The 27,506-nt window shown below is 52.5% G+C and overlaps 1 protein-coding gene across 3 annotated transcripts; it reads left to right on the top strand.

The window, feature by feature from the left end:
* The first annotated feature begins 2,396 nt into the window (after positions 1 to 2,396).
* On the top strand, positions 2,397 to 27,227 carry CFAP70 (cilia and flagella associated protein 70). Of its 3 annotated transcripts, XM_068908752.1 has the most exons (28): positions 2,397 to 2,463; positions 2,730 to 2,865; positions 4,822 to 5,008; positions 5,354 to 5,452; positions 5,694 to 5,773; positions 6,766 to 6,942; positions 7,360 to 7,542; positions 7,762 to 7,856; positions 8,901 to 9,000; positions 9,927 to 10,061; positions 11,916 to 12,080; positions 12,735 to 12,815; positions 13,287 to 13,378; positions 16,082 to 16,142; positions 17,234 to 17,425; positions 18,130 to 18,261; positions 18,957 to 19,082; positions 19,666 to 19,799; positions 19,898 to 20,013; positions 20,156 to 20,347; positions 21,301 to 21,432; positions 22,647 to 22,735; positions 23,526 to 23,678; positions 24,415 to 24,576; positions 25,049 to 25,138; positions 26,307 to 26,408; positions 26,729 to 26,776; positions 27,103 to 27,227. In XM_068908752.1, the coding sequence occupies exons 2-28, from the start codon at positions 2,734 to 2,736 to the stop codon at positions 27,181 to 27,183; spliced, it is 3,336 nt and encodes a 1,111-aa protein (XP_068764853.1). In that variant the 5' UTR covers positions 2,397 to 2,463; positions 2,730 to 2,733; the 3' UTR covers positions 27,184 to 27,227. The 3 variants fall into 3 exon arrangements, with proteins under 3 accessions (XP_068764853.1, XP_068764854.1, XP_068764856.1); XM_068908753.1 differs by lacking the exons at positions 18,130 to 18,261; positions 27,103 to 27,227 and having other exon boundaries at positions 26,729 to 26,958; XM_068908755.1 differs by lacking the exons at positions 18,130 to 18,261; positions 26,729 to 26,776; positions 27,103 to 27,227 and having other exon boundaries at positions 26,307 to 26,670.
* Positions 27,228 to 27,506: the final 279 nt, after the last annotated feature.

The following is a 27,506-nucleotide window of genomic DNA, read 5'->3' as shown; positions in this document are numbered from 1 at the left end:
GAGTGGCCACCGCGGTTGTCAGCCCTGCCGAAAGCGGCTCTGGGACCCAGTCCTCCTGCTGGGGTGCTGCAGGGACTGGGGTCCTGCAGGGACCACGGCGCCATGGGGCTGGGGTGCTATGAGGACCAGGGTGCTATGAGGAGCAGGGTGCCATGGGGCTGGGATGCCATGAGGACCAGAGTGCTGCAGGGACTGGGGTGCTGCAGGGACTGGGGTGCCGTGGGGCCAGGGTGCTGCAGGGACCAGGGTGCCATGGGGCTGGGGTGCCATGGGGACCAGAGTGCTGCAGGGACCAGGGTGCCATGGGGCTGGGGTGCCATGGGGACCAGAGTGCTGCAGAGACCGGGGTGCCATGAGGACCGGGGTGCTACAGGGACTGGCGTGCTGCAGGAACTGGGGTGCCATGGGGACCAAGGTGCTGCAGGGACTGGGGTGCCATGAGGACTGGGGTGCTACAGGGACTGGCGTGCTGCAGGGACTGGGGTGCCATGGGGACCAGGTTGCCATGGGGCTGGGGTGCTGCAGGGACTGGGGTGCTGCAGGGACTGGGGTGCCATGGCGACCAGGGTGCTGCAGGGACTGGGGTGCCATGGGGCCAGGGTGCTGCAGGGACTGGGGTGCTGTGGGGACCAGGGTTCCATGGGGCTGGGGTGCCATGGGGCTGGGGTGCTGCGGGGACTGGGGTGCTGCAGGGACTGGGGTGCCATGGCGACCAGGGTGCTGCAGGGACTGGGATGCCATGGGGCCAGGGTGCTGCAGGGACTGGGGTGCTGTGGGGACCAGGGTGCCATGATGCTGGGGTGCCATGGGGCTGGGGTGCTGCGAGGACCAGGGTGCTGTGGGGCTGGGGTGCTGTGGGGTGGGGTGCCATGGGGCTGGGGAGCTGCGGGGACCAGGGTGCTGTGGGACCAGGGTGCTGTGGGGCTGGGATGCCGTGGGGCTGGGGTGCTGCAGGGACTGGGGTGCCATGGCAACCAGGGTGCTGCAGGGACTGGGGTGCCATGGGGCCAGGGTGCTGCAGGGACTGGGGTGCTGTGGGGACCAGGGTGCCATGATGCTGGGGTGCCATGGGGCTGGGGTGCTGCGGGGACCAGGGTGCTGTGGGGCTGGGGTGCTGTGGGGACCAGGGTGCTGCAGGGACTGGGGTGCCGTGGGGCTGGGGAGCTGCGGGGACCAGGGTGCTGTGGGACCAGGGTGCTGTGGGGCCAGGGTGCTGCGGGAACCGGGGTGCCGTGGGGCTAGGGTGCCGTGGGGCTGGGGAGCTGCGGGGACTGGGGTGCCGTGGGGCCAGGATGCCATGGGGGTGGGGTGCTGGCCACCCTGCACCTCAAGGCTCCTGCCCAGGGCAGCCCAGATTCGCGCTGCTTCGCCCCGTGCCACCATGGCCCTCGTCCCCCCCGCCGAGGCCGCGCGGCCCAGGCTGTCGCCGTGGGGCAGGGCTCCTGCCCCCAGCAGCCACCATGGCTCCAGGGCTCCAGGGTTCAGGCTTGCGCCCACCCCGCTCCCCCCCACCCCCAGCAGGAGACCTTGCCCCTGAGCGGGGACATGGGGCAGGGGGTCACAGGGACATGGGGACACGGGGATGTGGGGCATGGGGATGCGGGGCATGGCATGTGGGGCATGGAGATGTGGGGCATGGAGATGTGAGGCATGGGATGTGGGGCAGGGGGATGTGGGGCAGGGGATGTGGGGCAGGGGATGTGGGGCACGGGATGTGGGGAAGGGGACGTGGGGCATGGAGATGTGGGGCAGGGGATGTGGGGCAGGGGACATGGGGCAGGGGATGTGGGGCAGGGGATGTGGGGCACGGGATGTGGGGAAGGGGACGTGGGGCATGGAGATGTGGGGCAGGGGATGTGGGGCAGGGGACATGGGGCAGGGGATGTGGGGCAGGGGATGTGGGGCACGGGATGTGGGGAAGGGGATGTGGGGCATGGAGATGTGGGGCAGGGGATGTGGGGCAGGGGATGTGGGGCAGGGGATGTGGGCCAGGGGGATGTGGGGCAGGGGATATGGGGCAGGGGACATGGGGCAGGGGATGTGGGCCAGGGGGATGTGGGGCAGGGGATGTGGGGCAGGGAGACGTGGGGCAGGGAGACGTGGGGCACAGAGATGTGGGTCAGGGGGACATGGGGCAGGGGGACGTGGGGCAGGGGGTGTGGGGCATGGGGACACAGGGAGGCAGGTCACAGGGACACCGTGGGGCCCAGGGACACAGGGCTGCGGGGCACGGGGGCGGCGGCGGCGGGCAGGGGGCGCCGCAGTCGGGGTCCCCGCCGAGCCGGGCGACCCCGCAGGCTGGTGAGGGCTGCCCACACCCAACATGGCGGCGGCGGCGTCACGGAGCCCTCAAGAGCACGTGACGCACAGGAGGGATCTCGTGAGGCTGGGCGTGCTCGCGAGAGGAGCCGCGTCGCCGTGGTTACGGGACGCGGCGGCGGCCGGCCCTGGCTCGGCACGCAGGTAGGCCGCGGGTTCGCGTCCCGCCGCCGGCGGCACCCCCGGCCCGGGCGGAGGGGCTGCAGGGCTGCGGCTAGTGCCCCTGGGGCGGGGGCGGCTGCGGCTGGGGGGGGACGCGGCCCGAGTGAGCCTGGAGACCGCCTCCTGCGGGAGAAGTTACCCCCCGAGCAGGCAAAGGACCCAGCGCGGCGCTGGCAGCGGCTCTGGCGCGACGCGACGCGGACGGCAGGGCAGCTGGCCGTTTCCTTCCTCCTCCTTTCTCTCCGCAGAGCCATGGCGAGCGCGGTGGGGCCGCCCGGCAGGAAGGGGTCCGTCGCCCTGCCGGCGGCCGCGTCGCTTCTCGGCGAGTGGCAGCCAGCAGCCGCCAAACCGGTGCAGATCGCGGTGCGGAAGGCGCAGGGCCTGGTAAAGTCCTCGGCGGCGTAGCTCTGCGCCGGCGGCGTCCGGTAAACGGGACCGGAGCGGTTCCTACGCGGTGGCGGGGCCCTAGGAGGGAGCCGTGAGCGAGGCAGAAGTCCCGCCGCGGCCCAGGGCGGATGGCCATGGCGGGGCCACGGCCGCGTGGGCGCCGCGTGCCCGGTGGCTGGCCGCCCAGTGACGGCGCGTCGCCCTGCCCCGCCACGCGGCCTCTCTCCCTTGCTCGCCTCGCCCTCCGTTAGCGACAGAGCGCAACGCAGCGAAAGCGTCCATCGGCGACACAGGCGCCTCTCAAAAGAGCTGTCGTCTTCCTTGGAGATGCCGAGCCAGATTTTCATCCTGCAACTTAAATTGTACTGAAATCTGTAGGATGGCTCCGGTCTTAGAAAGGCAGTGGTTCCACCACAGTCTGAGAATAAGAGTTGGCTCAGACCGTGGTGATTTCCACATGCCACGTGATACACCCCGCTGTCCTTAAAGACTTCTGGAGGAACTGGCACTTAGGAGGGAATGCGGAGGAGAAGCTTCGCTACTGCTGCAGACAGACAAATGCAAATCTCTGCTTCTGCTCTGGCAGCAGTCAAAAAAGCAAACCACGAGCATCTGTCTGTTTTTCTGAGATATGTACACCGTAGTATTTGAGTACTTCTCACACTGAGAGATTCAGCAAGCAGCACCTAAGACGAGAATTAGAAGGGAACAGGAGGGAAAACAATACTGAAAACAGTAGACCAGTGGTCTGCTTGCACCTGGAGTAGTACATGTGGTTCCGATTGCTCCATCTTAGGAAGGGCTGTAGCAAAAAGAAAGAGGGTTACAAAGGTCCAACAAAAAGAACAGCAGTATGAAAAAAGTTCCAAATACAAGAAGCCTGGGAATCTGTTTAGTTAGAGAAGGAAGAGGGAGGAATATAGAATATTGCCCTTTACAGAAAATAATGCCTCTTTTACAGAAAAAGGTTAATTGAATTCTTCTGTTTAGCTATTCGTAGAATATATGCTCAAGGAGACAGTCAAAAGGACTGAAAATTAAAACTAAGTGAATGAAACCCCATTTTGTGCAAAAGCCACTATGGAATTAATTACCCCAGGGAAATGGAGACAGGAAGCTCAGGGATAGACCCAGACATCTCTGGCTGAGGATTAAAGAAAAGCTTGGCTTGGGTGTGACGGTCTTTGTGTTTGGGGTGTTGGCCGCTCTCCCTGGATGGAGAGGGAAAGCTATGTTTCTTCTACAGGAACACTCCTCCGTAACTGCTTTTTTCAGCACTTCCTAGCAGTGCTGTGGAAGCGCCTGGTGCTGCTGACCTGGAAAGGGCTGCCTGCTTATGTGGAGCCCAGGCGTGATGTGCCGGGCTGTCACCATTCCTATTCACCTGTGTTTAAGATTTTCCATGGAGATTTTGAGCCCTCTCATCTCTCCTTAAAGCAAGTGATATGAAGTTTAAAAGCAAATTCCAGAGCTCTCCAAAGCACTTGCTGGAACTCCTACCTGATTTCAGGGCATTCTGCAACCACACTGTGTACAAAAGTGTCCTGTGAGCTCAGCCATGCAGCTCAGGAGCTAACTTCTTAAGAGACTACAGAAATCTCAACCTTCTTGCGAGCACTCTATCAATGTGATCATTTGCTTTAGATATCATTGCCTTTCCTGGGGTGAAGCCCAGACCTCACCACCCCCCTGACCTCTCCCAGCAGCAGCTATTAGTAACCCCATTGGGCATCACAGCACGGTGGAGCAGAAAATTTCCCTTCTAAGTACAGGGAGGGGTGAGGGGCAAGGCCAAGTTTTGTTCCTCTTCCCCATTCTTGTAGTGGAACAGCCAAAGCGCCTGATGTACTCTGTCCCAAGCCCAGAACTGAGCTGCTCTCCAGAGACAACTTTGATCATGGACCTTTTTTGTAGGGCCAGCTGCTTAATGTGCTCTCTATCTGTATTTGACAGAAAGGTAGCAAAAGTGACACACCAGTCACTGTGGTGAACGCAGAGTTCAATGGCGTGATCTTGGGAGAGTCCTCCAAGACTGATGTATTGCCAAATGGGACAGCAGAGTACAATTTCACAACCAGCTTTGAATACAACCCTGACGGGCCCAACTCCTTGGACCACATTGTGCGAAGTCCTGTGCTCTGTAAGTACCTGACACTGACTCTCACTCCTTGGAGGTGGGTGCTCCCAGCAGCTCTGCTCTGCCCACCTGCCGCAGAAGTTGCTCGTTTGAGACTAGCACTTAAGCAGCAGCAGTGTAGGGTTCTCCACACCTCTGTACTCATCTCTGCCAGCCAGAAGAACCTCCTTCCATGTTGGCCTGTGCCCCTGAGCTTTGCTCTTCCGTAGAGCCTTGGGGGATGAAGTAAGAGGGCTTGCCAGAGCTGACACAGACCCTTTGCAGCCCCTGTCTGATCTCACTGCTCTTAACTGCTGATCTGAAGCTGACTGAGCAACTCTGCCAGCTGCTGTCTATCTTTCTCCCTAGTGACCGTGACAGAGGTGTTGCCAAAGGAGAAGAGACAGAAGGAGGAGAAGACCATACCCCTTGGCCAAGCTGTGGTGGACCTTCTACCTCTGCTGCAAGGTACAACGTAGACTTGCAGAGCCTCCATGGCCACTTCTTACACCCCTCACCTTTTGATCCTTGCTCATGGACCCCTCGCTATAACTTACCTTCTGTTGACAAAATGGGCTTCATGCTCTCTTTAGAAAGCTGGCTCCTGGAGGAGAGGGGGTGACACCAGCAGCTCAGCTTTAGCAATTCACTGAAGATTTCTGTACAAGGGATCTTATTTTATCCTGTTCTCATTCCTGTTTCTTCCCAGGACAGTGTTCATTTACGGTCTCAGCTCCTTTGTATGCTGTGCCTACCTCTCCATTAGAGAGCGTTCCCCCGGAGGCCAAGGTATGTGGAATCTGGAAGCGTTCCTTCGCTCATTCATCCCTGTGCTGCTTTTTAATGGGAAGGCGAGCATGACTCAGCCACCTAGCACATCGCGTATATGTTACGGCCCTATATATTAAAAGCTTGGAGGCCTTTCCTGCTCCCATTGACGTCTGTCCCAGGTTGCTTATGATAGCTGAGGTAGAGCTAGGAAATGCTAATGTGTGCAGCTCCTAAATTGCCCTGGAAAAAACATTCAAGATGCAAAGTATAGTGCTGAAAAATCAGTAAAAGGCAAAGGCAGGATTGCCTGCCCAACTTTATTAGTCTTCCCTTCTGTCGATAAAATGTCTCAGAGTCCGTTATTACAAAGTTTCTCACTGCTTTTCCTGCAAGGTCCTCATTCATTCAGCAAGTTGAAAAGTGCCCAGTGAATAAAGCAGTGAATGAAGTATGAGGCTGAGAAAACGTGTCTAATTTTGCTCCAGATTTTGCATGCAGTAGCACTGCAAGTGAATTGGATTGTGGATATTGCACTAACTTTACTGCATTTAAGAGGTGTTACATAATAAGTGAGGATAATAAAAGCTGGACAGCTGTTTTTTTATTGCAAGCCGTCCAATTACCCGTTGGGACGGGTAATTAAAGAGCGTACACAGCGTGTGCAGAAAGAGCAGAGCTAAAGTGCGACCCTAGCCTCGGCATGCTCTGCATCGTGAGGGCGTTGTCTTCCATCCCGATGTTCTTTCACCATGGCTTGTTTCATTAGACCCTGCTTCTACATATCCCATGCCCTGAGCAGGCTCTGCTTTAAACAAGAAAGTATCACAGTTCAGACGTATGACAAATTGATCATGAGATTTCTTTCCTGTGCTGGTCTGTTTTCTTTTATATCTGAAGTGATGAATAAGATGATATACATTCTGGCCTTGATTTCTCTGCTTACTTCTCCCTCAAGAGCAGGCGAATTATAATTGTCTGGCTATTGCCTCTAGTTTATCCTTGTCTCGCAGTGTGGCCTTGAAGTGACTGTGTGTGTCCAAGAGCCCCTGCTTTCTGCAACTCAGCTTTCAAATGGTAATCTCCTGAGCGTCACCTTGGAGGCAGCTTATTCTGTCCCTGAAGCCTTTGTTCCCGCTGGACCCCTGCAAAACTACATGGCTTGCCTGCAAGTACCAGCAGCTGGGGAGGTGAGAATTGGTCCAGGCACTGAGAGATGGGTCTCGGCTGCTACGAAGCAGGTTGTTATCCCACACCGTGCACGATGGAACGGGTGACCAGGCCCATGGGAGTGTACAGCTGTTCCTGTGCTTGTGCTACAGCAGTGTTTGTTGTGATTGCTCGTGGTCTCTGTGGTGTGATGTGTTTCTTCAACACTAGTGAAGGTCTGTGTGTTTACGTGGCAAGATTTGGTTTCAAACTGGCAGGATTTTTCCATGTGGCTATTTGTTTTTTCTCACTTCTCTATGTGCATGCGGTGGAGTGTCCTTTCCAAGCCAGGCCCCTGCACTGCTTCTTTGCTTTGTTGGACCCAGCTCAGAGCAGCTGATATTTGCTCCTGCTCATGTTGGAGATGTGAAAGTCCTTTCACTCTCATATCCCTCTAGAGAGAATTCCCCTTGATCTTCAGGAATGGTGTCCCGAAGCTTGGCGGTGAAAAAGAGCCGTTACCCCGGCCCAAAAAATGGCCGCTTGGTAACATCATGGCCCCTGGTGCTCTCAGCATACCCAACTCCTTCATTGTTGGTGGCCCCTATGAGGATGAGGACGGAGAGCTCAACAAAAGAGAGGTGAGAAAGGGCTGACAGTGTCATGATTGGCTTTTAATGCTAATAGGCTGTGGTGCTGCAGGGCAGCTGCTACCTTGCTCTGCTGGGATGTCGTGTATGTGGTGAGTGAAGCGCCTCTCCGGCTGACCCAGGTTCTCTCCTGGGGAAAATCTTGTGGGGGTGATGATGCAGGCTTTGGAGTTTGCTTTCCTGCCTCTGACCACGTGCTGTTTCTCACAGGACAGAGAGTTCAGGGTCCAATCAGAAAGCTTGAAGAGGAGGATCGTATGGGACATGGAAAGACGTTGCTACCTAGATCCTGCTGCAGTACTCGTGTAAGAGAGCTGAGACCCTCCCTTCCAACACTGAGTGGTGGGGAAAAGCCACCCTAGAATTCACTTAGTCTAGTGACCTGTCTCTGGCAACGTGATGATGTTCTCAGACCTCTTACATGCTCAAACCGTGGCTCTGCCTTGTCTCCAGGTGTCTGCTGGCTGGAGGTATTTATATGAGCAAAAAAGCAGCTACTGCCTTTCATTGCTGGCAGCAGCTCACTTCTGCCATGATGGGAGATGATGATCTTCATGACTGGTCTTGTTCCCTCCCATGACCTCTTTGGGGCTGTAACATAAAGGTTTGAAGGAAGGGGCAGCAGGGGTATTGTCAGCAGACATGGAGCGCGGTGGCCCAAACTGCTCTCCTCTTAGCTGCCAATTGAATTTTGCTAAATTCCCAATATATTAAAACCCTCTCACTCTCTCATTTGATTTTTTTTTTTTTATTGGATAAGCATTACCTATTATGGCTCCAGATATTCTCAAGATCAGGGTAAATATCCCATTGCTCTTTGAAGCCTGCTACGTTCTTGGCCTCAGATGCATCCTATTGTCATGAGTTTCACAGCCAAATTACTTCCCATGTGTGGAAATATTCCCCTTTATCTGGTTTGAATTTTTTTCCTACACTTTCATCAGCCTGCCTGCCTGTTTTGGAGTTATCGGGCACACTGAATGGGAGCTCAGGGTCTGCTTTCTCTCTGTAATTCAGGATTTATACCAACGTTAATCATGTTCCTTTTTTTTCGCTTCATTTCTGAAGTAACCAGGGGAGGGAGAAAATCTAGTGTGTTGCTCTCACCATTGTTTAGCTATTAGTGCCATAAATTCACATAGCACTGGATGGAGGGGAAAATGTGCCAGACGGGCACCCTGCCACAAAGTGCGGCCGGGTGCTCGCGCTGTCTTATGGGAGTAGGTGAGAGCAAGCACAAGGAGGGTGCTTTGGGGCTGCACAGAGCAGAACGAAGGGCCTTGTGGCTGGTGAGGGAGAGCTCTCTTGCTTGATTTCTGCAACTCCTCAGTGCCCTCCCCTGTTTTCAGCCTGCAGAAGCGCATTGCAGAGTGCCGCTTCTGGCCTGTGGAGGTCTGCAGGATGCCTGTGGTCTCTTCCAGTAAAGGGAAAAACAGCAAAGCTGACAAGGTAAAAGTGGGGCGTGATATGCTGTTCTGGCTAGTGGAGAAGCATTGTGTTATCATGCATTTTTCCCTTTAATGTCTTTAATATACCAAAGCCGGCCTTGAACCAGCGAAAGGGAGTCAGAGGGCTAGTGGCTGCTAGGGAGTAATGAGCCTTATAGAGCTGTTAAATAAACAAAGGAAAATATTTTTTCTTATAGTGTACAGATCTCTTGCTGAAGGTCTGAAGTAGCTTGGGTCAGGGAAGAGGTGCTTTTTGAGAACTGAAATAATTCACTGAGCTTATCCACAGAGGTTTTTAAGCATGCCCTCTTTCTCTGAGTGTAAATAAGTTATGCTCTTGTACTTAAACTGGGATGCTTTAGCAAAGAAGCAACTCCTTAGCTAATGATTCTGGTCCTCGTGGCTGATCATGTGAGAGCTCCTAGTCTGTTCCAGCACAAAGTCACCCAAGTTAGTATAAATCCCATTCAGCACTCACTGGTGCCAGGGTTTTGCAGTATCTGTGTTGGAGATCCTCCTCCATCATCAGCCCAGTGCTAGCCCAAACTCTCAGATCTCATTAGGTACCTGATTTTTGTCAGACCTGAAATCCTCACAACTCTGGAAGGGTTGTTTGGATTTCTAACCGAAGGATCAATAATTTAGCAGCTGTATCTTGAAAAGACCATCCTGGGTTATGGCACAGTGTGGGCATTAGGAAGAAAAGCTGCCCTGCAGAGATTGGAATAAAATTGGGATTCTGCATATAGAACGACTCCAGTGTTTTCTTCCAGGCTGTCTTGGCTCTGTGCCAGCGACATATCGCCACTGGCTCATCAGGTGCATCAGTTTGCTGTGTGGCCTTTACTTAATGGGATCGGTGACCTTGTTTGCCTCAAGAGAATAACAGTCAGTTCAGTAACTCCGTCCCTTGCTCTGTGTTTCCAGGGAGATGACGACGGACAGATTTTCTTCCATGGTGTGGCATATGTCAACATGGTGCCTTTGCTGTACCCCGGCGTGAAACAGATACGAGGGGCTTTTCGTGTCTTTGCCTATAAAGACAGCGAGGTGTTTGAGAAGGTAAGCGCAGGCCAGGCTCCGGGCCACCTCTGCAGCCCGGACTTGGGCGCAGGCAGCCCGGCCAGCGCGGTGCTCGGGAACAGGGGCGGTGTGGGCAGTGTGCTACTCAGCAGCTGGCTCTGAGACTTCACTGCCCATCCAGTGATGGAGAGAAATAATAAGACAAGCTTTTAGGTGTGCTATTCTCACCGACAGGGTATTTCCAGGTAGAGGCTGTGAGCGAGCAGGTCTGGGGGCTGAGGGAGGCTCTGAGTCTGACTCCGCTCCCTTCCTTGGCAGCAGCTGAGCGGGGAGAGTGTTAAGAAAGCTCCTCGCTCCTCAGTCGTGAACATGGGCAAATGAGCTGTGCTGCTGAGAAGAACAGTGTACAATGTCTCCAAAATGATAGCGTTACCCCAGGCAACAACCAAAAAGCTGTCACTGGAGCTCTTTCAGCTGTAGCTCATGGACATTTATTTGTCTTTTTGTTGCTCCCTCCACGTTACTAAAAGTGAGAGTTACGTCTCTGTTTTCCCACAGTACGCCTGGAACAGATCGGAGCTTGTTTCAGGAGGGCACATACATAGTCTGGTTTTAGTGTCCACTTCACCCTAAGTGCTGCTGTCCAAGTCTGCAGGAGCCGGGTGAATTACAGCCCTTTTCCTTGCACCCATGCTACTGCTGGGTGCCGGCTGTTAAAAGGCAGGGCTAGGCACACAGCTGCGCTCTGGTCTCTGCTTCACAGCATCCCGGCTGTGAATAACAGCCGCTTGGCTGCATGGTACTGCTTGTCCTCTAGCAATTATCACAAGCGTGGTCACACATTCTCATTTCCTGCTTTTCTGGATTCTCTGAGCTGGTCCTTGGACTTGGTCTAGGCAGTACCTGGGACAAGTGCTCCATTCTCTCCCCAGTATCCCCTCTGTTCTTGCTAGCCCAGCTTTTACTACAGTAACAGCTGGCAGGCAACAGCCTGTCCTGGTGGTCAAGCAGTGTGTAAACAGGCAACTTCAAAAAACCCCGTTCCTTGCAATTCCCTGATGTGTGTCGGGGCGCTGCTCTGCAAGGGAAGGTGAGCCAAGAGTCACTGCAAGGCAGGCGGGGCAGTGACCCCACCAACAAGGAGCGCAGTCCTGCAGCACCTAAAAAAAGAAGAGCTGAGCAGAGCTGGTGCGGGTAGCCAGGTTCACCTAATAGTCCAGATCACCAGGCAAGTTTGCAGGGATCAGGCACCTGTACCTACAAGATCAAGCCAGAAAGTGAAGCCAGTGGGTTAGGAGCAGGGAGATACTTAGCTGGGCGCTAGTGTATCTATCACGTAGCTTGAGCAAGAATCAAGGGCAAGTGCCTTTGTTTAAATGCAGCTCTCAAGAGAAGACAGGGAAGCCCCCACTGAGGCTTTGTCATGCAGCTCTTTTCATAGCACTCTAGGGGGCCAGAGTCTTGGGGCCAGACTCTTCTCAGTGGTGCCCAGTGACAGGACAAGAGGCAATGGGCATATATTGAAACACAGGAAGTTCCATCTGAACATGAGGAAAAACTTCTTTACTGTGAGGGTGAGTGAGCACTGGAACAGGTTGCCCAGAGAGGTAGTAGAGTCTCCTTCCCTGGAGATGTTCAAAACCCGCCTGGACGCGATCCTGGGAAATATGCTCTAGAGGACCCTGCTTGAGCAGGGGGATTGGACTAGATGATCTCCAGAGGTCTCTTCCAACCTCAACCATTCTGTGATTCTGTGTGATTCTGTGAAGAGGTGGTGGAGCTTCTTAGCACATTCAGGGCCTGACAACGTGTTTTGTGATGTGACAGGTTAAGGCACAGGGGTGGGGAAGGCCAGTTTGTCCCTTGATTCCCTCTGTTCCCTCTTTTTTTCAGACTAAAAATCAGCTCAGTGTTTTCCGGGATCTCGGGCTTCAGATCATACTGACCAAGGAAGGGCAATGGGCCTCAGGAATCAGTTCTCCTCTTTCCAGAACTGTCCCCAGTAGGATCCAGAGGGAGGATAAAGAAAAAATAAAAGAGAAGGAATCCAGCAGGAAGGTAAGGTCTAGAGAGGCATATTACAACACAGTCAGCCCATTTCCACATCAGAGGTAGGTGGGGAACGCAGAAAGCAAGGGGCGCAGGGTGTTGATGCTGCATTGGGAGAGGACGATGACTGCTCTGCAGTTGGTGAGGAGACCTCAGCACATGATATAAATTGTGGCAGCCAGGCCTGCTCCATGCAGGCTTGATGGTCTCTCCCCCATGCTCTGGGAGCACCAAGGGGTGCGTGTGCCTCTTGCTGGAGCAGTCCAGCTCCAGACAGCCATGGCAGTTCCTTCTCAGAGCAGGGCTCCAGAGCCAGCCACGCAGCCACTGCTGTCCAGGAGAGGCAGGAGGAGGTCTACAGGCCTGCTTTCTGGGGGTCAGTGTCTCAAGATAATCCCTGATTAACTGTACGCTGCCTAGCCAACTGAGAGATATTCATCACCTTGAAATTTCAGTACATGCTGCCTGAACAAATGTACAACGTGGAGCATGGCTCAGCTGCTTCAGGTCCTTGACTTGCTAATGTGTTGCACTGCAAGCAGTCAGCAGTCATACAATTACTGGCTTTAAAGCCTTGTAACTCCACTCCAGGTCATATCCTGAATTTGTGAAGGCATGAGGTTCGTTGAATGAGAACAACAGACATCTTTTTTTCTTCAATAGCTGTCCAGTGCACTAAAAAACCTGCCATCAGATGTGCCAGCAGAAGCTGAAAATGTCACGTATCCCAACCAGGATGGACAGGTATCTCCAAAGATTTGGAAAGAATGCTATACCATCACTGTGTGAGTGTCTCTCAACTTTCACAAAACTAACTTCTGCAAGAGTGAACTGCGCAAGGGACATCTTAGGCAGATGCTGTCCTGGAATTCCTCCAGTGACACGTGGCTGGAGCACTGGGCTAGAAACTCTCTATAAATAATCAGGCTTTTATTTAGAAGAGTTCCTTCATATTTTGGCTTCTTCCTCCCGTCATCTAGGATGCATATTCATTCTTCAAGAGGATTAACTCTTTGGCCTTTCTGACTTTTCCTAGGCTCATTTCTTGAACTGGATTTTACTACTGTAAATGATTTTGAGGGCAGGTTATAAAACAGACTGTATGCAGTTTCACGGGGATTTGATGAAGATCTGTAGCTGTATGGTCAGTCTTTCATCATGCCAGTAGCGGGTCTAGACAGCAAGATTTTGAGAGAGCAATGTTTGTCTTCACAGCAATATGTTGAAGCAGGAACGTTCCTGGTGATGGAGATAAAGCTGGAGAAGGCCTTGATACCAAAACGATTGCAAGAGGATCTCACTAGACGGTGCGTAAAGACATGCCGTAACTCTGGGGCTGACATCTCAATTCTTCTGTAGGATAGAAACATGGCTATACAGTGATCTACCCCTTGGCGACTAACTGAGGGCCTGATCCAAAGCCCACTGAAATCAGGGGGAGGATTGAGCCAGACCTGGTACAGCATCCATTGGGTTTGGAAAACAATTGTGTTCGTTCCAGCTGGTATCTCTCAGCCATTCATCCCAAAAAGAGAGACACCAGAGCAATACAGCTTTACCCTGTGTTCCTATCCAGGTTTTGTTTCCCATTAATCCCCATGCACTTGCCTCTTGTGTGTGATATTCAGCTGCTTGGTCAGGATTGTCTACCAGTGTGGTAGGGTTCCTGTAGCATCAAAATAATATTCTTCCTTTTTTTTTCTTCCACAGTTTCTGTACAATTTTCTAGCCGTTCTTCAGCTCTTACATTAGTTTTCACGTTATTCCACTGTAGAGCTGCTGTCTCTCATCTCTGCTGCTTCTAGCTTTCCACTGTCTGCTCAATTTAAGGCAGTTGCTGCCTGTCCACAGAGTGATGGCCTTGCTGTGTTACAACCTAGGGAAGGCCTCGCATGTATAATTTATTGAATAAAAAAGGGAAAATACAAGTGAATAAAGTATAACATGTATGGGCTGTATGTCTCTCAGACAGAAATATCAGCAGAAACCACATAGCAGCAGCCATTCTTTGAAAGGAGAGTGTGTGTGTTGTCTTCTGTTCTGCTTGTTATCTTCTAGAAAGAACATGTTTGATGAAGTTGAACCCCGCTGCCCACCCCTTACAACAGACCTTCTCCTGACCTTTCTTACACCTTTCCTACCCTACTACCTTGCATGAATTCAGTGTAATTCCTCCTCATTCACCTGCCATGTGCAGCTGCAGATGTGAGGTCTGGAAACCTAGTCATTCTGAATCTTGGAAAGGACCCTGTCTTGGGGAGCCTCAGCTGACACATACATATGTTATTGCAGATGTCATCAAGACTGATTTTTTTTTTTTCTTTTCTTGAAAGATTGTTTACATAGATGTCTCATTAGCAAACCACGGCTCCGTTTCTTGGGCTGCATTCAAAAATCTGTCAGCTTCCACTTGGCTTTATTTGTTCGTTTGCTTTCTCTTGTTCCTGTTGCGGTTGATTTTCTCATCGTTAAGTGAAGCTGCCCAGTTTTCATCTGTGATAACACATAGCTGTGTTACAAACACATCAATAACAGGTCCTGTTTGGAGACTGATGAGGGTGGGACTGAATGTGGGAGCTGCGCTAGCCATTTGTTCAAGCTTTGTGGCTTCCCAAGGAGTGGTGATGGGTCTCTGCAGGGAGGCACTGGAGAGGCAACCAGTCAGGGCCACAATACTAGATAGCACAGCACAGCCGAGTCTGGGAGAGAAGCATGAGGACTTCTTGCTGTTTACAGAAACACTGCTTTACACAGATCAGCATCTTCTCTGGTGCATGAGACAGCCCCTTGCTGAGTCAGGTGCCAGGACATGTCTCATGTGGGGTAAGAGACCAGCAAGAGTGGCAGCAGCGGCAGGAGAAGAGTGGCCTTCCTATGGGCCCCTTTCAAGAGGGCAAGAAGGGCAGAGCTGAAGGGGAGCTGAGTCTCGCACTCAGCACCAAAACCTATCAGGTCTTTGACTATGCAGTGATTTTGTAGCTGTGAGGGTAGAAGTGGCCAGGAATCAGGACCTGGAGAAGTTAGTTGGTCAGAGGCTCTGTAGGCTGACAGAACTGTTACAGGAGTGATTTATCTTTGGTGCAGAAGAAGCATTTCGCTTTGCTGCTTGAGTAGGACCAATACAGGATGGGATGCCTTCACTCGGTGGGTGGGACGGTGGTCTAAAGATGTATAGTGTTTTGGTACCAGCAAGGAGGAGATCTTGCTAAAGAACCCAATGAATTTAGGCTGTTTGGAAATCATTTTTTAATAAAACATTAGTTTTATAAAACATTAGTTTATAATATAGCTTTTATAAAACATTAGTAAAATTACTGTAATCCTAAAGGATTTTAGAAATGTTTGAAAGGTCATTGTAAATTGAGTAATGCTACAAATAAGGTGATATGGTATAAAGGAGCCAATGCATGGCCAAGGCATAAGGTGCTACAGCTGCGCTGCGGGATGTCAGGAGCTGATGGCCTGGATAGTCTGGGGTACACAGTGATAAAATTCTTCAGAGCTTTCCTCAGGTTGGTGCTTTTTTTACAGCTGTTCTGGCAGAGCGAAGAGCTTGTGAGTTAAAGGAATAACAACTTGGTAAGAAGGTCTGGTTCTGCAGGACAGTGGTTTGGATTGTTGGCAATAGCACATATTAACTCCACCTGCTGTGCTGTGCTGAGTTTCTAAAGTAGTTTTTGTGTGACAGGTCAGTCAAACCAGGTGAAAATAACAACTAAATAAATCTTTTCTAACCTCCATCGAGTGCAATCAGCAGCAGGGAGCGAGGCAGCAGTTAGTTCTGCTGAGACATTATGATGAGCTACAAGGATTGATTGTAGGTGCTCTGGGCTTTACAGCTCATTCTTGGTCTGAGATTTCACAATTTCTCCCTTGTTTGTCCGTGCGAGGTGTCTCAGGGATACGATGACAGGTCTGGAGCCCTCACACTGCAGGCTGCCTGCACCCAGGACAAGTGAGCATCGCTGGCAGCATGTTACGCTGGTCTCTTCTCTCCTCTCACTGAACAGGGTCAAGCAGATGATTCCTCCTCGCCCTCCGCTGCCTCGCCGGACTGCAGGAGCCAAGAAGGTACGTGCAAGAGCCTGTGGCCTTGTCAGCACTTCACCACTTCATTCTGCTCTCATCCCTCTCACACAGGAGAGCTTCATTTTCAGTGTGCCCCCCCAGCAAAACACGGATGAGATTTGCAGGGGAAACACGCAGACAGGAAACCTTCTGGATGTGTTATCTTCACAATATCGTGCCTGGGAAAACCATTTGTGGGCTGTGTTACCCCTGCTCATAGCCCATATGAGAAGGAGAGATCTAGGAGAGGCAAAGGAGAGAGTAGCAGTGTGGGGCTTTTGGAAGGGAGTTGGATGCTGGAGAAAAAGGCTACCAGAGGCTTGTATTTCCCCCTGGACAGTCCCAACCATTTCTTGTCTCAGACAAGCCCACGTGCTTCTTCAGAGCCAGACAAACATGAACAGAGTCAGTCCCTGGCCTCTCAGGTGACAAAGAATTTTTGAGGACTTTCGTGTGTAGGACATACCGACTCCAGAAAATGGCCTGAGAGCACTGGCTCATTTTCCATAAGCATGGAGCAGCCTTCAAAGGAGAACGTCCTTGGATGGCCCCTGGCCAATGGTCAGTTCAAAACAGCGGTAGGGGAAGAAGCAGCCCTTAGATAATTGACCCCAGTGCTGCTGCAGAATTGATTTGTGCTGGACTGTCTGGAGTGCACAGAGTGATATGTTTTGATCATTGCAGTACGTGGAAGCTTCTGCTACTGAGATTACAGAGATTACAGGCTCTGCTGAAGAGCGCTGGCCCATGGGTTTAAAGGGCTCCCAGCAATGCGATATATTTTACTTATGGCCAATTATGCTGCTGTAAAAGAGACAGTGATGACTGAAATACTGGGTTCTGATTGAAAAATATAGCAGAAGCAAAATCTAATTATAAAGGAGCTCTCTTGTATTTACATGTAGATATTTCCATAGCCCTCAGGCAAGGATGTGTGACAGACTAATTGAGACTGAGTCAGGTGGAGTTTATGTGAGGTGTGGGCTATGGCAAATAGAATATATTTTTGATTGATGGCACAAGTAACTTGTGAGGTTTTCTTGTTCATTTATTTATTTATTTATTTATTTTTCCTGTTGATTCCTTCTTTCTAGGCTGTGGAAGATTATCACAACCAGATCACAAGCATTGCTGTCGCCATCCTGAGTGAATACCATGAGCTGTTTGGGAAGCAACTGCCTGACCAAGGAGCGATAAATCATCAAACCCTGGAGGAACAGAAGTGTCAACTCGACTTTGAGCTCAATAGCTCAGGAAAATATTTCGCCTTTAAGGAACAGCTAAAGGCAAGGATTCTGTGATATTGATTTATTTCTCTTCCTGTTCCTCTCCCAGCAGTTTCTCAGTGAGGAACTGCTGCTCTGTGGTTGTATGACAAGCGTCATGTTACCCCAGAATCCCTTTTAATCACCCAGGGCTGTTGCAGCTGGCATCAGTACAGTCAGGTTTTTGCTCTAACAGAGCAAGGAGCAGGTTGCTTTGGTCACGGACCAGGAGAACCTTTCCTGTCAATGGGGGAAGGCTCCAAACCCAATCACGCACATTTGCCCTGTGGTCGTAGCCTGAGGAAGGCAAGGCTGACTGCTCTTGCACACTAGTAGTCCTCTTCTGGGAGTTCCACCCTCCAGGCCTCCCACATGGATGAAAGCAGGGGTCACCTCTCTCAGCTGGTCGCTCTTGGCCCACACACTGCCTGGAGGCCCTATCTCTGCACTGAGGCAGCCAGTCTTCCCCAGGGAGAACAGCCTACCCCGCATGTTGCTCCTCAAAGGAGTACATGTGTGACAAGGAGAGGTAGGGCTGAGAGGCAGGAAGGGAATTCACCTCTGTTTGCTTTTCTTCCTTTTATTGCTGCTGGACTGGATTTCTTCCTTAGAGCTAAGCCGGAGCTTCAGGCTAAATCTGTGTTCTGGCTCTGTACTATGATTACAGAGCTGGTGGAGGAGGCGGGAGGGAGCCTGCCTTTTCCAACAGTCGCATGTCTCTGCAGTATGCGGTGGTGAAGATTGTGAGGGAGAAGTACCTGAAGACAACAGCGTTTGAGTCCCTGGAGCAGTTCCAGGCATTTCTCAGTGAGCTCTATGTGTACCTTGTGGATCAGATGCATGTTGCTCTGAACCAGGTGGGCAGAAATCTTGACATGTGCCCAGTAAACTGGGATGGGTGACCTGGGACATAATGGCTTCATTGTGGAGCCAGGGCTTGACACTTCTTCTGGCGAAGGCAGCCGGATTTTTGCCTTCAAAACAGAAGCAGGGTTATGCTTTCATTTGCTGCAGTTATCACATGTGGGCTCTGAGCCACTCCCAGAGGCCCGTATTTAAGCTGCAGGATTTGGTGCATCTTTATCTTGTTGCTATAAAATCCAGATGGTGGGATATGTGTGAGGTGCCACTAGTAAAAGCTGCTGTACCTGGCTCTCACAGTAAGAGTGTCTGGGTCCATGTTATCTGGCACACTCCCCTAGGCAGAGGACAGATCTTCCAGTGTGAATTGGAGTCGCCAGTAAGTGACACCACAAAGGAAGTTTGAAATGGTTTTGATCTAGGGATGCTTTTAGTCATCACAGCTGCAGATAATGGGCATGCCCCTTCCCTGTCCGACAGAGATACCTGGGAATGACCTGGGTTCACAGGACTGCAAGGCTGTGTCCCACCACAGACAGCAGCTGGGACACCTTGACTTTCCAACCTGCCCAGCCCAGCCACACCAGAGCATTCTCTGCATAGTGTGGGATTGGGCACTGTTGCCGTAGCGTGATCACATTAACCTTCCTCACCCTCCCCAGGGCTAATTCACTCTCTCACCCCTTACCAGGTATTGTCCGAGGAAGCTGCTGCCCCTGCCCCGCCGTCCTGCACAACTGATGAGCAGCTCCGGCTCTTTGCTCGTGAAGCCGAAGTCAACAAGGACTACAAACTGGCATCTCTCTACCACCAGCAGGTGAAGCAGCCCCTTGCTCTTTCCTGTGTGTCTCTCACGTGCCTGGGCTGGCAGCAAGCCTGCCACCACAGTGGCCAGGGGGCCCCTGTTGCTGACAGCTCAGGTGCTCACCAGCCAGCCGTGTATGTTGCGTACAGAGGAAAGAGGTGAACGTGACCCGGATACTCACATTCAGTGTGAGAGATTTCCTAGGCAAATGCTGCTCTCTGGAGGATTGAGACAGAGGCTGGCCAGGTCAATGAGGACTTCAGCTTCAAGGCCGGGGGAAATAGGGTGAGCTGGTCCAGAAGGCATGCTGGGTGAGCCCTGGGGACTCTGTGCCCTCTAACAAGAGGCTACGAGGAGGTCAACTGAAGCTGAAGGACATTGTGTTAGGTGAAGGAGGCTTAGAGAAAGACAGGCATGATTCCAGTTAAGGGAAACCCTAGCATGTGATAGACAAGGGCTTCATTGTTGCTAAACGCAGCTAGGGCGGCCAGAGGAAAGCAATGGTTGTTCCAGAGCTGCATCCTCGGTCTGTTACATGTGCTCACTGAGTGTGATTTCAGGAGTCCCTACTCCAGCAATGATCTCTTGTGTTCAGAGGGTAGCTCGGGACCAGCACAACATCCACTACTGGCTGGACTATGGAGCGTTCTGCCTCCTGCTTGAGGAAACAATCAAAGCCCAGGAATGCTTCCGGGAGGCTCTTCGCCTGGACCCACATCACATACAAAGGTACTGGGTGTTCCTGGTATGTGAGAGCGAGGGTGAGGGATGTCCCCCACGTCACTGGCTGGGGCTTGTGAAGCTAACCTATTTGACCCTGTCTCCAGCTTGTTGCTCTGTGGGATTGTAGCAGTCCTGCTGCAGCATTATGAAGAGGCAGAGATTTTCTTTGAGGATGCCAGCTGCTTGGAGCCATCCAGTGTTGTTGTCTGGACTCTTTCAGGTACAAAAGCAAGCCAGCCTATGTGCCCCGGGCATGCCTGAAGAGCCGAGCACTGCTCACCTCCCTGCTCCTCTTTCCCTTGTTCCAATCTGAGGAATAAGGGAATGATTTCTGCTTATATTGCTCTTTCTTTCTCCCATAGGTTTATTCTATGAGCTGCAAAATAATAACATTCGGGCAGAAATGGCCTTCCGTGAGGCTAACAAGCTACTGCAGGCACAGCTTGCCATGGAGAGGAGCATCCCTGAGGCTGCTGAGGGAGAAGGAAGGAAAAAGCAAATTTCTGCTGAGTGCGTGAGGCCTCTCAATCCAAGCCCAGAAGCGTTCTTGCCAGGTAATTCCTAACAAAACCAGCAGGTAGCCTGGTAGCGGCAAGAAGGGGGCTCAGAGCAATGTGGGAGATGGTGAACAGTGGGACCTAGATGGAGAAGTACAAAGGGTAAAAGGAGAAGACATGGACCAAGAGCTAGAATAGCCTGCCATGAACCGTAGATATCAGAAGCAGTAACAGCAGCAAGTGTGCTGTTTTAAATGCTGACATGCTCTGAAAGCAGCACAGCCTGATGCTTTGTCTTACCCAGAGCCTAGGAAAGGAACCAGTCTTTGCTCTTATTTTTTTGGCCCAACCCAGTGCTGCTGACACACCAGTGTGTGGGCAGCAGCCAGGGTGACCAGAAGAAACAAGCCTCCTTTTTGAGCCTTCAGAAGAGTAGAGCTGCCATTGTGACAGTTTTATTTTGTGGTCATTCAGGTTTGGCTTTAATAAAAGCTGCTGCTTTGAGTTCCCAACACAGCTTGGAAAGCACTGTCTGACCTATTTGAAATGGGCAAAACAGCAGCTCGGTGGTGGCCCTGAACTGAAGGCCTCTTTTGGAGCCTCTCTGAGCCCAGACTTACCTTGAGCCAGGACTTTCTGTCCCGAGTCCTAAATATTTGGCCAGGCTGTGGGTAATACCGGCGTTATTTTTAACGCTACCACCACTCAGAGCGAAGTGCCTCCGGCAGGCAGGCCTTCGATGTCATATGCCTTTTTTGGCCCATTGCATGTATAAGGAGAGGGATGTTGTCTTACTTATAACTGTTTCCAGCTTCACACAATCATCTTGAACTCAAAACTCCCTCCCCACAGCTTGTGTCCTGTGAAGTCTTTTCAACCCAGTCCTGGAAACCTGACAGTGCTTTTCTATTTTATCTCTCTCTCCATTTCTGTGGGATTATGCTCCAACTGGCCAGTTTATGGCAAACTCTTTGTTTGCACCTAATGTTCATTGCGGAGTTTCGTTCCAGAGGAAGTTGAAGATGGCTCAGCCAGCAGGCTGCCAGAAGCAGTGGAGCCTGCCCCAACCTGCATGGTGCCTGAAGAGGATGCTGCTGCTCGGCAGAACACGAGGCCTAAGAACAAGGAGGCAGCCCCAAAAGGTTAGGGTGTGGGGACCTGTTAAAGAAAGGACAAGATCTCAGTGTTGGGAGAGGGCCTCTTGCTATCAATGGGCAGAGGAAGTAACTTGGGAGCACAGAGCTGTGGCCATCCTGATGCCAAGGCAAGACAGCAAGTTTTGTTTTCTCTCCCTGTCTTGGGAATCTTCAGCAAAGATGGCTTATCTTGATTTTCAGTGATACACTTCACGGTGAACAGCCAGTGGGTAAACACAGCTCTGAGGGGCTGGACCAAAGGAAGAACATCTGGGTTTTCTGTAATGGGTTTTGAGTCACTTAAAAGCTAAGGAAGTTCACTTTCATTTTCCCCTCTGTATCTCCATCTGCTTGCAATCCTGTATTTTTCTAGCATCATGTGGTGCAATTCTATCCCTCCAAGGGACAGGCATTGCATCAGGGAACACAGGAGCCCACCTTCCCACATAGGGACAGCTGCTGGATGGTGTCCGGGCCCTCTGGAGGGCTGACTGCCAGCTGGCCTGCCCTCGGAGCTGCCCAGCTCTCCTTTGGGAGCGGTGTGGCTGCAGTAGCTGGTGCTGTTCTCCGCTTGGTCTGCCCCGCTGGAGCTCCCACCCAGGAGGTGACTCAAACACACCTTCAACAGGCAACTGGAGCTCACCTCTGCCTGAAGCTGTGTCGACTTCATCATGTGGTTCCCTCCTGCCTCCTTTCAGCCTTGCTTTGTTTTGTCTTCTCCCCACAAGGCATGGCACTCAGCTGCCTTCATCTGCTGCTCTGTTGTCTCTCTCCTGAGATGCCAGCTATTACTCTGTCCCCACTGAGCTCCTCTGATCATGTCCTGTGTGATCTGCCTCCTCTCCAGCTCTGCTCCCCTGTGGATGGCAAAGAGATGGCAGTACTGGGTGCTCCAGGCTCTGCTGGATTGGGTTGGGCAGGCAAGGGCCTCACTGTAGTTAACTCTAACAAGTTTCAATTATAAATCCCTATGTTTTCTTCCTCTGTGTTTGGCCTGGAAGATTAGCAGGTCGAGAATGTAGTTTCCTTTCACATCTCTTAAAAAAAACTTAAGCCCTTCAAGAAAGAAATGGTGAATTAATCTCTGCTTCAGCCCTGCCACCTCCTGGGTTTTACGCTGTGATGCTGAAATTCCTCTGCCTTCCAGGGTCTCTTCCCCTGCTCTTGCTTCAGAAATAAAGAGACCAGTTAGGGACTGATGGAGACACCTTTTCTTGCAGCGCCACCCCCTGTTTCAGGACTTAGCCAACCTCCCTGCAGTATCTTCATGAAGACAGTGGACTTCCTGATGAAAGTCAATGCCACCCAGGTCAGTTCAAAATGGAGTGGAGGAAAGGGAGGGGAGGCTCGGTCTCCTTCCCAGGGTTATTACAAAAGAGCTGATGGCAGGCTCCAAATAGCCCCTATCTTGGGCTTAGAGAACAAGCTGTGCCCACCCCACATCCCAAGTGCCAGAGGGAGCAAAAGCACCACTGGCAAGCGATGCAAAACCATGGCCAGGGAGAGTATTCAGGCCAAAATGCTCCCTGGGGACTCAGTCATCCCAGGCAGGCAAAGTTCTTTGAGCACCTCAGCTCAGCACTGCTTGCTGTGGAGGGAGCAACCAAGTTGCAGAAGGTCCTTGCAGATGTGCTCTTCTCTCTACACTGGGAGAAGAGATGCATTATCGTGATGCTTCCCACACACCAGTACTCCTTTCTTGTTTCAGACACCTGTGTATGTGAGAGCAATTTTTAAATCACCAGTGGGGTGTCCCTTTCCCACATAATGATCTCTGTGGGATTTCCGTGACTGCTACATTATGCTAGCTGCCTTGATTTTACATGGCAGGGAGAGCTGCTTAAAGCAAAACATAACTAAAAGCAACAGAAAGTAAATTTTCAAAGGAAAGAAAAAAAGCTCCTGCCTGTTTCCTGTTCATGGAAGTCAAATAGGTGCAAGGCAGTGCTCCTGAAGTGTATGCTGCAGGCTGCCATCTGCAGCAGCGAGTGCTGGTTCCGGGCCTGCTGCAGAGGGGCCTGCAGCAGAGCAGCGCGCTCCCGAGGGTGCCTGTGCTCTGCCTGCTCTCCTAACCATGCTGCTGTGCCATTGCTCCTCAGTTTGTTCACATGGCGCTTGCCCACGAGCTGCTGAGCTTTCAGGGAGGCCCCGGTTGTGACTACTACCTGGCACTGGCCCAGACTTACTTGCTGAAGGAAGACTTCTCCAAATCTGAAGAATGTCTCCGCGAGGCCATTAGACTTGACTACACGGTAACTTTCTGTGTCTTAACATGTTCCAGTTACATGCCTTAAATTAGGAGGCTGGTCAAACACCGCGGCAAACTCTGCCTATATTGTTTCTGCGTGTGAACCTAGAGCCCATGCTTCGTTTCCACTTGAGCAAACTCTCATGTTAGTCTGCAACAATTTTTCTGGGTGAGGACAACCGTAGCTGATTAACTACATCAGGATGTGGCCTGCAGCACTGCCCTCCTCATTACCTAGCTTTGTATTTGCATTCTAACATTTTCTGCAGAGATGCAGCAGTTGAATGAGGACTCCTCTCTGTGCACTGGTTGCCTTTCTGTTCCCTCTGTACACGTCTATCGTGATCCTCTTTCCCTGTGTTGGTGAGTCAACCTCGCTTTCCTGAGAAACAGAGTTGCTATTCAGTAGAAATGGAAGTCAGCTTCTGAGATTGTCAGGTTGAATGGAATTCACAGAGGGCTGTAAACTGATGTCTCTGAATGCTATTTGCATAGTCACGATACCTAGGGAGCCTTGCACAGGCCAGGACACCGCGCAGCGATGGCCGGAGGGGGCCTCTGTCACTGCTGTTATGCAGACAGCCCTCCAACTTGATTTTTATTCTGTACATAAAATCTGCTCTGCTATAATCAAATAGCTGTCAGCTCTTCCTTTCTGCTGATTATAGGGGTCCCTGCCCTTCCCCCAGATCTCTCTGCTTCCTGTTTCTCAGCCATGTCTTCTGGCTTTGTGTGCACAGAATCCAAATGTCTGGGCTCAGAAAGGGCACCTGTGCTACCTGAAGAGAGACCTTGGAGAGGCAAAAGAGTGCTATGAGCGAACTGTCAGTTTTGTGGTGGATGCTGCAGAGATGCACTTCGTCTACCTGCGCCTGGGCTCCATCTACCTAGAAGAGAAAGAGGTAAGGAGCCAGCAGGAGTGGAAGAGGGGAATTTTCCACAAAGCAAATAGCTATAGATTCCAGATCCCAGGTACAAAATGCCATTATGAGTAGGAGCTGCTAAGGTCGAACAACATACAAAACCTCCTGGAGCACTAAGCTCCTCAGAGCATGACCATGGTCTATTCCTTTGTGCCAAGCTCCAGACAGTCTCAGTCTCAATGTCCCAGGGGTGCTAGTACAGTAGTTTGTTATCGTCATTATATGAGTGAGGGGCACTTTTACACAGTTGTATCAGTTGCTGCCCAAGTAGAGCCACCTGCTGTGGGGGCAGTGGGCAGGGTCTCAGCGCCCCCAGCAGCGGGGGGTACAGCACCCCCAGTGTCTGAGCCCCACTGGAGATGGGATGTTTGGAGAATTCCTGAGTAGAGGGGCTGGCTGTGGCGTGACACCTACATTGCAGACAGAAACACACTGCTCTCTCCTCTGGCAGTACGGCATGGCGAAGCAGACCTACCTGCTAGCCTGCAAGAACTCTGCATCCTGTCTCACCTGGCTGGGAGTGGGAATTGCCTGCTACAGGGTGAGTGCAAATCAGGTGTAAGATCCAAAGCATTCAAGTGGTCCATGCTGTAACTGGCTCTGTGGGACCTGGGTGGCTCTGTGGGACCTGGGGTGCAGGGCTTGCTTTTGCGTGATCCCTTTTATTAAGGAAAAGCTTGATCTGTCTGTGAATCTGAAGCTCCTTAAGGCTACCTTGTGCTGTGTGCCATCCCAAGGGTGGCATCCTGGGCTGCTCACATGGGAGATGTCAGAGGACAGTCACCCTCAGCAGCTGCCCTGAGAGCAGCGATTCTCTCCCTTCCCCGGTCCTCTGCCAGGTCTGGCAGAGCCTCCTTCCCCAGTATGTCAAGGCCAGCGCGTAATCTGGGCCTGGGCTTTGCTCTGAGTGCCTGCCTGCACATGACCTGCATGTCACCACAGAGGAATTGAGCAGAATGTCAGCAGAGAGGAATCTCAGTGCCTCTGAAAGGCTGCCAAGGACACCCAGCTACAGCCACCAAGACTGCAGTGTCTCCCAGAGAGATACCTTGCAAGAGGCTCCTCCAAAGGAGTTTGGCTGCGGAAAGCAAGCAGGGAAGGACTCAAACTTCTCTGTTTTCCCCTTTGGCCAAATTTAGGCCGCCTGGGGAGTTCCAGACTCCTGGCTAGGGAGGTCTGAGTGGCGGCCTGAGAGCTGGATATAGCCTACAGGACAGGCAGTCTGGGCACCAGCTATCCCTGCCTCCAGGGAGCTTCTGCAGCTGTGTGGGAAGAGGGATCAGGACCAGAGTGATGTTTCAAATGGTGCTTGCACGCAAGCAGGTGATCAGAGTTCCCCCTTGAACAGCACAGTGGTTCCCAGAGGTGGAGGTGAAGGAGTTAGTGTTGCTTTCCTTCAGGAAAGCAGTTGGGGGCTGATCTGTAAGTAAAGCCAACTCTCCCACAGGGATTGGGAGTCAGTGGTAAGAGGCTTGCCCTCCAGGCCAGAGAGCTGGACACTGGCACTGACACTGTCTGGTTTCCTCTGTTGAACATCCTTTCCCTGCATCCCTGTCATGGGCAGTGCGGAGCAGCTCAGTGCCAGGAATCCTTCTAGATGCTTTTGTTGCACTGATTTCTTTGGCTGTTGGAGCAGGTGCTTGTTAAATTTTGAAGCATTTTCTGTCTGCTGTTTGCCTTCTGTTCACACCTCTCCTCTCTCTCTCAAGCTGGAAGAGATGGCAGAAGCAGAGGATGCTCTCGCTGAAGCCAATGCCCTAAATAACAACAATGCTGAAGTGTGGGCATATCTAGCCCTCGTCTGCCTGCAAGTGAGTGGCCAGCCAGCTAGCTACTTCAACCTCAAGCCTCATACAGTGGGGTGGGGTTTTATCTGCAAGTGTTCACGAGCGTGAAAAACATCTTGTAGATCTCGGTGGTAAAAACAGACTGAGGACTGCGTTCAGGGAAAAACACTGAAGCGTTCTGATGGCAGAAGAAGCACGCTTCTGCCCTGTTTGTCATCACCTAGCGCATGTTCCCTGTCAGGCATCCTTCTTGTTGAGCTCTGTTACAATATGTCGCTTTACTGAGGACCTGCGTTTCCTATAGCTCAGTTTCCTCACTAGCTGCTGTTGGGTTGCTTTTGCAGGGAGGAAGGCAGCTGGAGGCAGAGCAGTGCTACAAGTACGCGGTGAAGGTGAGCATCTCTGCGCTCCCCTTGGGCGCAGAAAGCAGGGCAGACGGGCCAGCTTGCGGGCTGCTGGAGAAGGGAGCTGGCTCCGTCTCAGGGCGCCGTTCTGAGCGCGCCCACAGGGCGAAGCGCTTGCCCTCTTCAGGTATAAGTTTAACTGGAAAATAAGAGGCCTCATTAAGGCTGACATTTCTGAGGCTCTCGCCACTGGCTCCCGCCGGTCCCGCAGCTCGTTGCTCGCACCGGCATTGCCGGGCGGAGCGAGAAAAGCGGCCGCTCCCGCTGCCCGCCGAGGCAGCGCCGGGCCGGCCCCAGCTCCCTCCTCTCTCCAGCTAGGGCTGCAGAGCGCCGCCTTGCTGCAGGAGCTCCGCGCAGCGCAGCGCCGCCTCGGCTTCGGCGACCCCTCGTGGTGAGGCCGCGGCCAGCGCCGAGCGCAGCGCCCGCCCGCCGCCGCCGCCGCCGCCGCCGCCGGGTGGCCGCGCTGCCCCCCGCACCGCCTCCGCTGGGTCTGTACGGGCCGGGCTACCGATTACAGCCAGAGCTGCAGCCTCCGCCCCCCGCACCGCCTCCGCTGGGTCTGTACGGGCCGGGCTACCGATTACAGCCAGAGCTGCAGCCGCCGCCCCCCGCACCGCCTCCGCTGTGTCTGTACGGGCCGGGCTACCGATTACAGCCAGAGCTGCAGCCGCCGCCCCCCGCACCGCCTCCGCTGTGTCTGTACGGGCCGGGCTACCGA

The sequence above is a fragment of the Struthio camelus genome, chromosome 15 (genome assembly GCF_040807025.1).
Source record: "Struthio camelus isolate bStrCam1 chromosome 15, bStrCam1.hap1, whole genome shotgun sequence".
Classification (NCBI taxonomy): domain Eukaryota; kingdom Metazoa; phylum Chordata; class Aves; order Struthioniformes; family Struthionidae; genus Struthio; species Struthio camelus.
The sequence above is the reverse complement of the archived record's forward strand: the minus strand, read 5'-3'. Positions and strand labels throughout refer to the sequence as shown.

What these genes read in the sequence shown, in the direction of transcription:
- CFAP70 (XM_068908752.1), top strand. Translation starts at nt 2,734, where the DNA reads ATGGCGAGCGCGGTGGGGCCGCCCGGCAGGAAGGGGTCCGTCGCCCTG. An exon ending in TGCGGAAGGCGCAGGGCCTG is followed by an intron (nt 2,866 to 4,821) that starts GTAAAGTCCTCG and finishes TGTATTTGACAG; the next exon opens with AAAGGTAGCAAAAGTGACAC. An exon ending in CATCTCTCTACCACCAGCAG is followed by an intron (nt 19,083 to 19,665) that starts GTGAAGCAGCCC and finishes TCTTGTGTTCAG; the next exon opens with AGGGTAGCTCGGGACCAGCA.